The sequence below is a fragment of the Herpailurus yagouaroundi genome, unplaced genomic scaffold (assembly GCF_014898765.1).
Source record: "Herpailurus yagouaroundi ecotype Mexico unplaced genomic scaffold, PumYag 216, whole genome shotgun sequence".
Taxonomy (NCBI): domain Eukaryota; kingdom Metazoa; phylum Chordata; class Mammalia; order Carnivora; family Felidae; genus Herpailurus; species Herpailurus yagouaroundi.
Window position 1 is genome coordinate 15,180,632 of NW_024412447.1, and position 12,924 is coordinate 15,193,555.

General features: G+C 40.3%; 1 protein-coding gene across 3 annotated transcripts in view; it reads right to left on the reverse strand.

The window, feature by feature from the left end:
• The window catches only part of LOC121017776 (S-adenosyl-L-methionine-dependent tRNA 4-demethylwyosine synthase TYW1), a 213,982-nt gene that overhangs the window by 92,778 nt on the left and 108,280 nt on the right, over positions 1-12,924 (reverse strand). For all 3 annotated transcript variants that reach the window (XM_040456209.1, XM_040456210.1, XM_040456208.1), the window contains exon 12: positions 5,779-5,956. In XM_040456209.1, the coding sequence (XP_040312143.1) occupies positions 5,779-5,956 (178 nt within the window). The remainder of the gene's footprint in view (positions 1-5,778; positions 5,957-12,924) is intronic.

The window sequence follows — 12,924 nt, forward strand, 5'->3', positions numbered from 1 at the left end:
GGACAGACTCCCTTTTTGTATATGCTATGTGTGTGTGTATACTGTTAACACGTCTCTATCCCAACTTCTCCCTCATGAGCCCTCTGAAAACCGAAGGGTTTTAAACCTAACAAAAGTTGTTTAAAAAAGAATGGTAACCCCATGCAAAATTGATACACTGACATTTTAAAAATATTTCCCTTTTAACTCTACCTTTTTATACAACTTCAAAAAGTAACACTTTAGCTATTGTTGTAACAACTTTGTTGCTTTTCATATTACCACCCGGTGCCAATAATTTTAACCAACTCTCTGATTTCCTATGATGTTAAATTTTAAACTTCGTGCATGCCTGTGTGTATGATCATTCTTTTTACAAACAATAGTGTCTTTTTTATTTACTAAATTGGATATGTGATCCTGTGTAAGTTTAAGGTATACAGCATGTTACATTTATATATTGTAATAAGATTGCCAATATACTATTTATTATATTACATAATTATAGTAATTATTATGTATATTCATTATACTATGCATTAGGTCTCTATGGCTTATTCACTACTTGTTACAAGTCTGTACCCTTAAACACCACAATCTTACACCCCACCTTGTTCCCTAGTCACCACCATTTTACTTTATTGTTTTTTTAACAGATTTAACTTTTTTAGATTCCACATATAAGTACTTGTCTTTGTCTGACTTGCATAGCATAATGTGTTTGAAATCCATCCAACTTGTTGCAAATGGCAACATATCCTGCTTTCTCATGGATGAGGAGATTTCATTGTGTATTGTACCACACTTTTTTTCATCCATTCATCTGTTTGTGGGCATTTGGGTTGTCTCCATATCTTGGCTATTGTGAATAATGCTACAATAAACATGGGAGTACATATCTCATCAAAATCCTGTTTTCATTTTCCTTGGGTATATATCCAGAAGTGGAATTGCTGGATCATATGGCAGACCTATTTTTAATTTTTTGACAAACCTCCGTATTCTTTTCTTGGTGGTTGGACGAATTTACTTTCCCACCAATAATGTATAAATTCCCTTTTTACCACATCCTCACCAGCATCTGTTGTCCCTCGTTTTCTTCATGGTAGCCATTTTAACAAGTATGAGGTGGGATCTCATTGTGGTTTTGATTTGCATCTCCCTGATTGGTGATGTTGAGCATCTTTTCATGCACCTGTTGGCCATTTTGATGTCCTCTTTGCAAAACTGCCTATTTAGTTCTTCTGCCCATTTTCTAATCAGATTGTTTTTGTTACTAAGTTGACTGACTTCTTTATTTATCTTGGAATGTTCTGTGTATGGCTGTTAAGTCCATTTCCTCTAAAGTGTGGTTCAATTCCAAGTTTCCTTCTTGACTTCCTTTCTCAATGATGTATCCATTGATGACAGTGGGGTATTTAGGTCCCATACTATTACTGAATTATCTATTTATGCCTCAAGATCTCTTGGTATTTGCTTAATCTATTTCAGTGCTTGGATATTAGGACTGTATATATTTGCAAGTGTTCTATCTTCTTGATGTAATAATGATTTATTTATCGTTATATAATGACCTTCCTGTCTCTTATTACCTTTTTTGGCTTGAAGTCTATTTTGTCTGATATCAGTACTGCTCCACCTCCTTTGGTTTCCATCTTGGAATATCATCTTCCACCCTTTCACTTTGAGTCTGTGTGAGTCTTTAGAGATGAAATAAATCTCCTGTAGGCAGCACATAGTTGAGTCTTGTGGTCTTTTAAATCCATTCAGCCCCTCTGAGCCTTGTGATTGGTGGTTTCAGTCCATTTACATTTTGGGTGACTTATTGACATGTAAGGATTTATTTACTAGTGGCGTCTTATCTCTTGCCTTCCCATTGTTTCTTTTTCCTTCTGTTCCTACCTTTGTAAGTTGGTGGTCTTCCATGATGATTTGCTCTGTCTTCCTTTTCTTTATGTTTCGTGTCTATGCTCTACATTTTTGCTTAGTGGTTACCATGAGGGTTACAAAACACATCTCATAGATAAAATACTCATTTTCTACTGACAGCAATTAATCTTGATTTGCCTATAAAGATTCCATCCTTTTATTTCTTTTTTTTTTTTTTAAGTAAGCTCCATGGCCAGCATAGGGCACAATATGGGGCTTGAACTCACAACCCTGAGATCAAGACCTGAGCTGAGATCAAGAGTCGAACCTGAGCCAACCAGGTGCCCCATATTATTCAGTATTTTTGATGTCACAAATCATCTTTTCATGCTGTGATTTTGTTACCAAGTTGTAGTAGCTATAATTATTTTTAATGTTTTTCCTTTAACCTTTATACTATAATTAAGAGTATAATATGCTATTCTAAAAGTCAGTTTTCTAATTCTGATTGTCTATTTACCACCTTAATCAGGGTTTTGTGTGTACTTTCATCTTCTCATTTCAGCTTGGAGAGCTCCCTGCAACTTATCTTGTAAGGTCTAGTGGTGGTGAACTCCCCTCAGTTTTGGTTTGTCTGGGAAAGCTTTTATCTTTCCTTCATGTTTGAAGGATACCTTGCCAGGTATTCTTGGCTGGCAGTTTTTATCTTTCAATATTCTGAAAAGTTATTCCTCTCTCTGAGGCTATAGAGTTTCTGCTGAGAAATCTGCTGATAGTCTAATGCAGGTTCCTTTTTAAGTTACTGTCTTTTTTCCCCCAGCTACCTTTAAAATTCTTTATCATTGACTTTTGACAGTTTCAATACAATATGTCTTGAAGAAGGTCTTTTCATACTGAGACAAGTGTTATATTAGCTTCATGGACTTATATGTCCAGTTCCTTCCCCAGGTTTGGGAAGTTCTCAGCATTATTTCTTTAAATCCACTCTCTGCTCCCTTCTCCCCCTCTTCTCCCTCTGGTATACCAATTCATCTAATGGAGTCTGATAGGTCTCACAGAGTTTCTTAAAAAATTTTTTAATGCTTATTTATTTTTTTGAGAGAGAAAGAGTGCCAGCACGGGAGGGGGAGAGAGAGACTGAGCCACCCATGCACCCTCACAGAGTTTCTCTTTCCTAAATCTTAAAATCTTACTTCTCACCATGGGGGAAGGGAAGGAGAAAAAACAGTTTCAAACACACAGGGAGGCAAACCACAAGAGACTCTTAAATACAGAGAACAAACTGAGGGTTGATGGGGGGACGAGAGAGAGGGAAAAATGGGTGATAGGCATTGAGGAGGGCACTCGCTGGGATGAGCACTGGGTGTTGTATGTAAGCAATCAATCATGGGAATCTACTCTCAAAGCCAAGAGCACAGTGAATACACTGTATGTTCATTAACTTGATAACAAATTATATAAAAAGAAAAAAAGATTAATGTCAATGTTATCATTTTGATAAGAAAATAAATGACTGTAAATATTTAAAAAAATCATTTCTAGATTCCTTTCTTCCAGCTCACTGATTCTCTCTTCCATTTGATCTGCTCTGTTGCTGGTGCTTTCTAAATGCATTCTTCATGCCATTCATTGAGTTCTTCGGCTCTAGAGTTTGTTTGGTTCTTCCTTAGGATTTCAATATCATTGGTAAAGTACTCGTGTTTTTTTTGGTTTTTTTTTTGTTTTTTTTTTAAGTAGGCTTCACATCCAGTGCAGAGCCCAAAGCAGGGCTTGAACTCACAACTCTGAGATCAAATCTAAGATCAAGAGTTGTATGCTTAACCGACTGAGCCACCCAGGTATCCCAGTAAAGTACTCCTTCTATTCATGCCTTTCTAAGTTTTCTTGTAGCTTGTTGAATTTTGTCATAATAGCTAGTGTAAATTATGTCATCAGTTAGATTGGAATAGTCTGTGTTTTGGGGTCCAGTTGCTGGAAAACTGTCATTTTCCTTTTGTGATACCATATTACCATGATTTTTCATAGTGATTCATGATAAGTGCCTCTGCCACTGAATCTGAAGTAGGAAACACCTTTCTTACTTAGGTCAAGCCTTTACTTTGAGTCTAATAATTTAGACAGGTTGGTAATTGGGAGTCTTCCTTTTCTTTTCCAGAAGGCGGTGCTAAAGCACAAGTTTTTGGTTTCTCCTGCAAGAGAGGACTCCCCCACTAAGGTGGGGAGAGCAGTGCATTTAAAGAGGGTGGGGTGGGGCGGGGGCAGCAAAATGGAAGGAGGTGTGTGCTGAGCACCTGGGGCTATGGGTGTGCCCGTGACCAAGCAAAAGGATCCTAAAGTAGGGAGTTCCCAGAGCTCCAGGGCAGTCCTTCAGCCTAAATCCCCCGGGGCAGACAGCAGGAAACTCTCCTTCTTCCTTTCCCTTTCCTTTCTCCCAGTCACCAAGGTCTCTCAGAGACAGCAGTGGTTCCCCAGCTGTGTAGCAAATGCTTTCAGCCTCCACATCCTCTGCCAGTAGGGTGGTCCCCACCCCTATCAGACCTGTCCCTGCAGCCTCGGCTGCCACTCCCCTCACTCCACAGCCTCCTCCAACACCCAATCTACCCACTTTTGGGTACACACGTGAATGAATCTCTTGGGTGTCCTGGTGTGCTGCACAGAGGTGTGTTTTTGTTTGGTTACGGATATCTCATTACTTGTGAGTGGAAGGCAAGGGAAAAAAGGAAGAAGGCAGGCAGCCATGACTCTGACGTCACTCCAATAGTATCTTTTTATATTTGACAATTATTTTCTTTTTTTTCATGTGGTACTTTAGAGGTCAGCATTTACAAAACAACTTTGAATTTTGAAAGTTCATTGTCTTCTATGCCTATGTGGGAATTTCACCAATATTTCACCAGCCATCTACTGAGAACTTACAGGCATTATACTGGTGACGTGAAGATAAATAAGCAGGGGGCACCAGTCTCAAGCAACTCAGTCTAATGGGGGAAACACAGGTAAATAAATAAAATGTAATGTTTTCCATATTATAATATATGCATAGTTCAAGCGGAATACAAAAACAGGTCATTTCCAGGCCCCAGAAGATGGTCATCTCCATCTGGAAAGAGCTCCAAGTCATCCAAACCAAATCATCTTACCTACAAAACCTGTTCCTTCCTTATGTGATCGTCTGGGGCTCTGGGGCCCCCTAATCCCAGCAATCAGCATAGCTGGAACCTTCCCAGTCGTTAATTGGTCCTCTTCTACGCTGGGCTCTCAGAGCCATGCAGTTTGCCAAGTTGATCTATTATGTCTCAATAATATCTTTTTTAGGACTCCTCATTCTCACTGTCCTACTTTCATCTTTATGACTCTTACCTAAAAGAACACTCTATCTAGTTGCCTGCTTTTTGGCTCTCCCATTCTATACCATGCTGGCAGACTGCTCTGCAGGAAGCAAGATCTTTCCAAAGAACAGCACTTAAAATCCTCTACAATCTACCCCCAACCTTTTCAACTTGGTTTCCAGCTGCCAGTCTCCTTCACACACTCTGTGGTCCAGAACTATATTTACATAATGGTGTCACAAATACCCTAACTTCCTATTTTTCTCGGGAGATTCTTATTAAAAATTACAGCTTCCTACCTTCAAGATCCCAATTAAATGATAGCTTCCCTGAGAAGTTTTACTGTTTCTCCCATCTGGAAAAAAAAAAATTGCACTCTCTTTTGAACTTCCCCAGCAACTGATTTGTGCCTCTACTCTTTTTACTAATGTTATCTTCCCTAATAGAATGAATTTTTAAGAGTAGGACCATCTCTGTTCCCAAAATGCCAACATTTGTATGTAGCTAGTAATCGATAAGTCCCTTTTGAATACATTACTGCCTATTTCATTTCACAGTCAAACACAGATCCAAGAATATCTTAATAAGCTGGATGTCTCACCTGATTTCCACAGGGAATTGTGCATTTGTGACCAGGAAACTGGAGATTTTACACTCATGGAGTAATTTCAAAAACCTATTGATTTCTGGGTACATGATGGGTTCTCCCACAAGGGACAAGGCACAGTGCTTTACCATCATCCCTTCTTCAAAACGATCTTCTCTGACACCTGGGACTCCTGGAGAACACAGTGAAAAGGAACAAGCTCAGTAAGGCATAGAGACAGGCTATCATTTTTGTTTTTCTTAATTACAGATTTTTAATTTTTCTAAATGGCTCTTTGGTTAGAGACGGAAAATTCATTTGTGATACCATTCAAATAATACAAAACAAGGGCTGGGAGGGAGAAACACTAGAATTAGTAAATCAGAGAAAGCAGCAACCCCATCCTCAGTCTTAATACTAATTAAACTACATCAATACAAGCAGGCGAAATGAACTTTGATAGCTAATTATCTGAAATGCAGAACGTATTACTTTCCATAATTTGCTTAGCTCTGTATTCTTTCATGTTGGTTTAAGGAAATGAGCTCAAATGTTTATCAACAGATAAGTGGGTAAACAAAATTTAGTATAAACATGAAATGGAAAGTTATTCAGCCTTGCAAAGAATTGCAATGCTGACAGGTGACAACATGGATGAATCTATGCTAAGTGAAATAAGCCCAACACATAGGGGCAAATATTGTAGGTTTCCACTTATCTGAAGCACCCAGAATAAGCTAATTCAGAGAGACGGAAAGTAGAAGGTTATCAGAGGCTGGGAAGAGGGAGAAACGAGGAGTTATTTTTTCTTGGGTACAGAACTTCTGTTAGGGATGATGACAAAGTTCTGAAAATGGATACTGCTGACGGCTGCCCAATATTGACAATGTACCTAATGACACTGAGTCATACACTTTAAAAATGGCTGCAATGAGGGGCACCTGGGTGGCCCAGTCGGGTAAGCGTCCGACTTCGGCTCAGGTCACCATCTCACGGCTAAGGTCACGATCTCACGGCTCCGTGTGTTCGAGCCCTGCATCAGGCTCTGTGCTGACAGCTCAGAACCTGGAGCCTACTTCGGATTCTGTCTCCACCTCTTTCTGCCCCTCCCCCATTCACGTTCTGTCTGTCTCTCTCTCAAATATAAATAAATATTTAAAAAATTATTTTTTAAAATGGCAGCAATGGTAAATTTTGTGTTATGTATATTTTACCACAAAAATATGGGGGGTGAAGGGAATGAACTCAGTATAAGGAAAAGCCTCTTCTAGACCAGTCATTTCCCCCTTCGTTCCTCAAGTATTCTGCATTGTGAAACTAAATGGAGTTGGTCCAAAAGTATACAGGAGAGAAAAACAAACGTGAAGCTCTTACCTTTGGCTACATATTAGAATCACCGGGAATGTCAAAAACTAGGTCCACCACCAAAGATTCTATTTAATTGGGATGGGTATAAGCCAGGATAACAGGAGATTTAAACTTCCTCAAGTGATCCTCATGTGCAGCCAAGGTCGAACACCACTGCATAAACCAGAGCTCCCCAAATGTGTTTGCACATTGGAATCACCTGGGAAACCTTAACACTTCCAAACCCCAGGCCCCAGCACAGACCAACTAAATCACAGTCCCTGGGGGAGAAGCACGGGCATCAGCAGCTTCTGAGGCTCCCCGGGTGATTCCAATGTACAAACAAAAGTTTGGGGACAGTTTTCAACCCTCACTGGACATTGGAACTACCCAGAGCACTTTTAAAAATCTCGATGTCCAGGTAGCATCCCAAACCAATTAAATCGAAACCTCTGGGGATGGGACTCCAGCATTTTTTAAACACTCCCCATTTGATTCCAGTGTACAGTATGGGTTGAGAAAAACTGTTCTTACTTCTAATGCAGAAGGCACTCCTGACAGTCCCTCAATCTAAGAATCTGGAAGACTTGGAAAGAATATAAAAAGGGAAATGAGGGGTGCCTGGTTGGCTCAGTCAGTTAAGCATTGAACTCTTGATATTGGCTCAGCAGGATCTCAGGATTCATGAGTTCGAGCCCCACACCAGGCTCTGCACTGACAGTGCAGAGCCTGCTTGGGACACACACACACACACACACACACACTATGTGGAAATAAGCAACTGCAACTAAATACCTGAGAGATCAAACTAACGCAATACAGGCTAAAATCAGAGCAATATAAATGTGGCAGGTGAGATCTTCTTTGATCACTCTCTAACTGCAATTCTGAGAATGTACTTCACATTTCACATCGGTATTTTTAAATGAATAGTTTTTTACGTGACTGAAATCGAAGATCTTAACTCAAGTGAATCAAGGTTTTAAATAAAACCTCATTCTTGACTCAACTCCACGTTGCCAAAACAACTCTGCATTAAGCATACAATTTCCTTTTCATAAAAAACATCATTAATTTTAATCCCCTCATGAGCAGAAGAGTAGAAGGGCAGATTTAACCTGAACTGCAAAACTAACCTGAAACTCAGAATAACTGAGCACTGGCTAGGCTCTAACTGGATGTCACGTGAAGCAGGTCTAAATTCTGGTTCTACCAGTAAGCTGCTTTGTGTCCTTGGTCAAGCCACTCAACCTCTTTATTCCCATTCCCTGATCTACACGTGGGGATTTCACACACACACACACACACACACACACACACAGAGCTTTTGTAAGAATTCACTGAAATACCTAGTGCAGTACCAGGCCCAGCACAGAAGCATTCAAAAAATGTTAGCTGCAAATATTTTTATTACAATAATAATTATTTATTTTTTGAATTGCAATAGAAATTCAATCTTTCAGTTATCTTAATTAAAATGGTAATTCCACTCAATTCAACATATATTTATTGATCACCTACTATGTGCCAAATAGTGTTCAAGGCAAGTTTTCTATAGTAAATTGCTTTATAAATAATTTCTCTATTTAGAGAAAACCCTCTGCCTTTGTGAAGCTTATATTCTTGGGAGAGACACAGAATAAACATTAAACATAATAAATCTGTGAATTCTATACCACTGTGGTCCAAGAAAAGGTTCTGAGACGATGGAAACGTTCTGTCTATTCAATCCAATACAGCAGCCACCAGCCACATGTGTGTTGAGCATTTAAAATGTGGTGTGGCGTCACTGATGATGAACCAAATTTTTTACTTTATTTAATTTTCACTAATTAAAATGTAAAGGGCCACATGTGGCTAAGGGCTACCACACAGGACATGCGTATCTTTAGTATATTAGAAGGTGATAAGCATATGGAACAGAAAATGTACAGCCGGGTAAAGAAAACTAGGGATCCAAAGAGGTAGGCCGTCTCGTACAAAGGGCGGTGAGACGAAGCTCACTGAAAATGTGAGATCTGACTTGAAGGAGATGAGGGAGGGGGCCCAGAGAAGAAAGAGGGAAAGGGCACTCCAGGCAGCAGACAGCAGAGCAAAGGCCCCATGGTGGGAGCACGCTGACATGTCCAGGGAATCTGAGAAACATGGGTAGTCACTGCAGGGTTTTGAGAAAAGTGGCATAACCTCAATCTCCCTCTAAATAGAACCCCCTGGGTGCTATGCTGAGAACAAAGGGGCAAAGAGACAGGCTCATCTGGCCAGAGGCTATTGTATAATCTAAGATGGTGGCTTCCAAGGCTGCGGTGACAGTGGAGGCTGCGGGAAGAGATCCTGAAGATCTAATCAATAGGACTTTCTAATGGATTGGATGCAGGATATGAGACAAAGAGAGGTGTCAATGATTTCTACAAAGCTTTTGGCCAGAGTGACAGAGCGCCACCAAAGGAGACAAACAAAACGCCTTGGGGGTAACAGGTATTGCAGGGAGGGAATAACCTGTGTTCAATTTCAGACTGGTAAGGTTTGAAATTTATGTTACATGTGTGAATGAGTGTCCAACATTCAAGTTTGGATTTTGGAGGAACTGGGTAGAAACAAACATTTTGGCAAACATATAGTATTTCCATTCCTGGCCTGAACAAGACTGCCAGGGCAGTGAGTGCAGACAGAGAAGAGAACTGAGCGCTAGGACACTCGCGTATCTAGAGAAAGCAAGAGGGGTCGGCAGAGGACACGACCAAGGAGCAGCTGGGGAAGGAGGACGATGTAAAAGCAAAGGAACCGGCTGTCATCTTCTCTGAGAGCCTGAACTAAAAACATCAACTTGCCCATTTACACAATGACAACAACAAAAACTAAGACAGAAAAAAAAGCCCTGTGGATAAATCTTCTAAGACTAATGATTCCGGGATTTAAAACTTATCCTAATTTTCTCAAAAGTAAGGTATTGGGAAGAAGACATAAAATCGTGGTTCTCTCCTTCATAAAAGCAGATTTCTATTTCGTGCTCACTGCCAGAGGCTATTATAGTGATCTTTCCTGAAACAAGGCCCTTAGGGACACAATTTCCCGCCTGCCTTCACTGTCCTCAAGGAAATAGGTCAGAAAAGAAGACATCCTCTAAATTTCTAATAGAAAGAAGCTTTGGAGCAGGAAAATAGTCCAGGGAACAGCAGATGCTACATTTCAGTAACACATCTATACAGATACTTCCCACGGGGTCTCCTTCCCCTCACCCCCCCACCACCCCCCCACACACACACTCTATTCTCATGTTTCCCTTAACCTCAGCCCCTTCACTACTACAATGTGCTTTGTCGTTCTGATTCCCCACCCCCACCCCCACCCCCATTAGCAAGTTTCTGACATTTCTCTTATCCTGAACAGCTTCCTGATCCTGGACCATCACTACAGCCATCAGATTAACTACAAAGCATACCTTCTCTCACGCAAAGATGCCAAAGCAGACACTTAAGATGCCAGAAGTGTTATCCTCATGTCATAGCAATAAAACCAAGTAACACAAAAATAAACATGATACATTGCTCAGCACAGAGTATTTATGCATATTTTAAAGTGTGGGTCAATCAGAAAACATTCTCTTCTTTCTTCTCGTAACAATATAGCTCCTGGCCAAGATCTTCCTAAGAAACCCCCCCAGCCCCGCCCCTCTTGAACGTCATAGATAACTTTGCTGTTGTCACTTCCACTGCGAGGTTTCTCATAAACAACCTTGAGAAAACAATTAGCAGGTGATGCTGTTCCTCACTGCCCCCACGTTTCTTCTGGATGTGTACTTTAACATACCTCATTTGTAAAAACCATCAGTTGGAGACCCTTTATTTCTTTGGCATTACTTCAGTTTTAAACTACAGATGAAAAATATCTGGCAACAAATAATGTCTTTTCCATCTTTGCACTTTCAGGACTGAGGACGTTCCTGACAAAGAGTGTGCACTCACCCAACTGCTGAACTGTTGGGAAACTGAGCTAAGAAAACCTCCACCCCACTCTCCGGGAACTATTTCTCCTGCCACGGTAGTATTTAGAGGGGGACAGGCAGCATTCTGAAAAGATGCTGAGCTGCACTGAAATTCTGACCCACTTGTAATCAATATAAACTTAATTTTGCGTGTGTATAAAGGGAAAGCTAATGAAGGTCATGAAAAGAAAGATATTTTAATGATTCAATTAAAAAACTGAAAAGACAATGATTGCCCTCGGAACTGAGAACAGAAGCACAAAAGGGAAGCATTTAAAAACTCAGAATATCTTCAAAATCTGTTCAAGGCTGGCCACTCAGTTAAAGCTTGACACCCCGCGGGAATAAGCAACCACACAGCACGTCTCATCCTCCACAAAAATAAAATCATAAAATGACTGAACCAGACCCATGGGAGAAGGCAGGTATTCACCATGGGCTAGAAAAGCACACTAAAAAACAAAGGACTCCAAGCCGGAATAAGGGAAATGATTAATGAGTTAAGAGTAAACCTTATCTAAATACAGGATGTAGTCAGGATATGCAGGATATAACCGACTAAGAATGGCTTTAATTCTTTGAAAATTGTCTTTAAATGTTCCTAAAGCATTTCTGTTTAAGCCTGAAATTTGTATTCCCACAGATACAGCATTATTAAAATGAAGATTAAGTTACCATTCAAACTCCCCAAACACCAAATTAATCTGCAATATACTTAAAACTACAGTACTAATAAATCTATTTCATTGTTACCTAATTAAATACAAAATTTTTTCCTATAGTAAAATGGAACCCAAATTCCAACTAAGGAAACCGCTAATACCCTAATCCCTTTGGTTTCTTATTTTGTCTTGCTCTTTTCAAGCCACAAGGGGGCACAGGGTAATAGCACTGGCGCTCCAACAGGGAAACTCTAATCTGGGCTTGGAAGAAAAGAAAGGGGAACTTTCCTGAAGGGCCTCGGAAAGTGAGTAATTACATCACGCGAGGTAAGCCATCTCTCCAGACCAATCCCTACTGAGGAGTGCAGATTTGGGGAAGAGAGACAACAGACTCCACCAGGGGCTAAGATGAAATCTAGAGTTACGTATCTGCATCTGTAGAGTCCAAACTCAGGACCCACGTCACGACTGCACCCGGGCACGGGGTTCAGAAGCGGTAGTGTGACTTGTATGAACCTCACCATCCTTTCTCTGAGGCTCACTATTCAGAAAGGAAGGGGACCGGTTTTATTTACACCCTCTCCCCTAGGGATGAATGAAAACTAGAACACAGAGATTTCACTCACTGCAGGAGGAATTCGGCTTCATAAAAAAAGAAAACTTTAGATTATAACCACTGAGTGAAGTTATAAATTAAAATCTCACTGCCTGATGAATGTCTACAAAATAAACAACCGTGAATTTGAATGGTTTAGATTACTTTCTGCTGAGAGCCAAGAAAAGAGAAAACATACCCAATATTCTGAAACATTAAAATTCCATTATTTTGCCCAAGTTACGTTATTTTTTACAAGAATACAATTAACATGTTTGTCGAGGGCTACAGACCACCAGCCGTTTTCTAGAAGAGCTCTGGATTCTCACAAAGTATGTATTTGATCCTTTAACATTTAGGGCTTCCCCCCCCCCCCTTTTATAATACTATAGTATCAGAGCCAGGTGTACCGATAATTATTGTAGCCATAAGGGCCACCTGAGTGGCTCAGTCAGTTAGATGAACGACTTTTGCTTTCGGCTCAGGTCATGATCTGAAGGTTCACGAGTCTGAGCTCCACATCGGGCTCTGCACTGACCGTGCTGAGCCTGCTTAGGATTCTCTCCCTCTCTCTC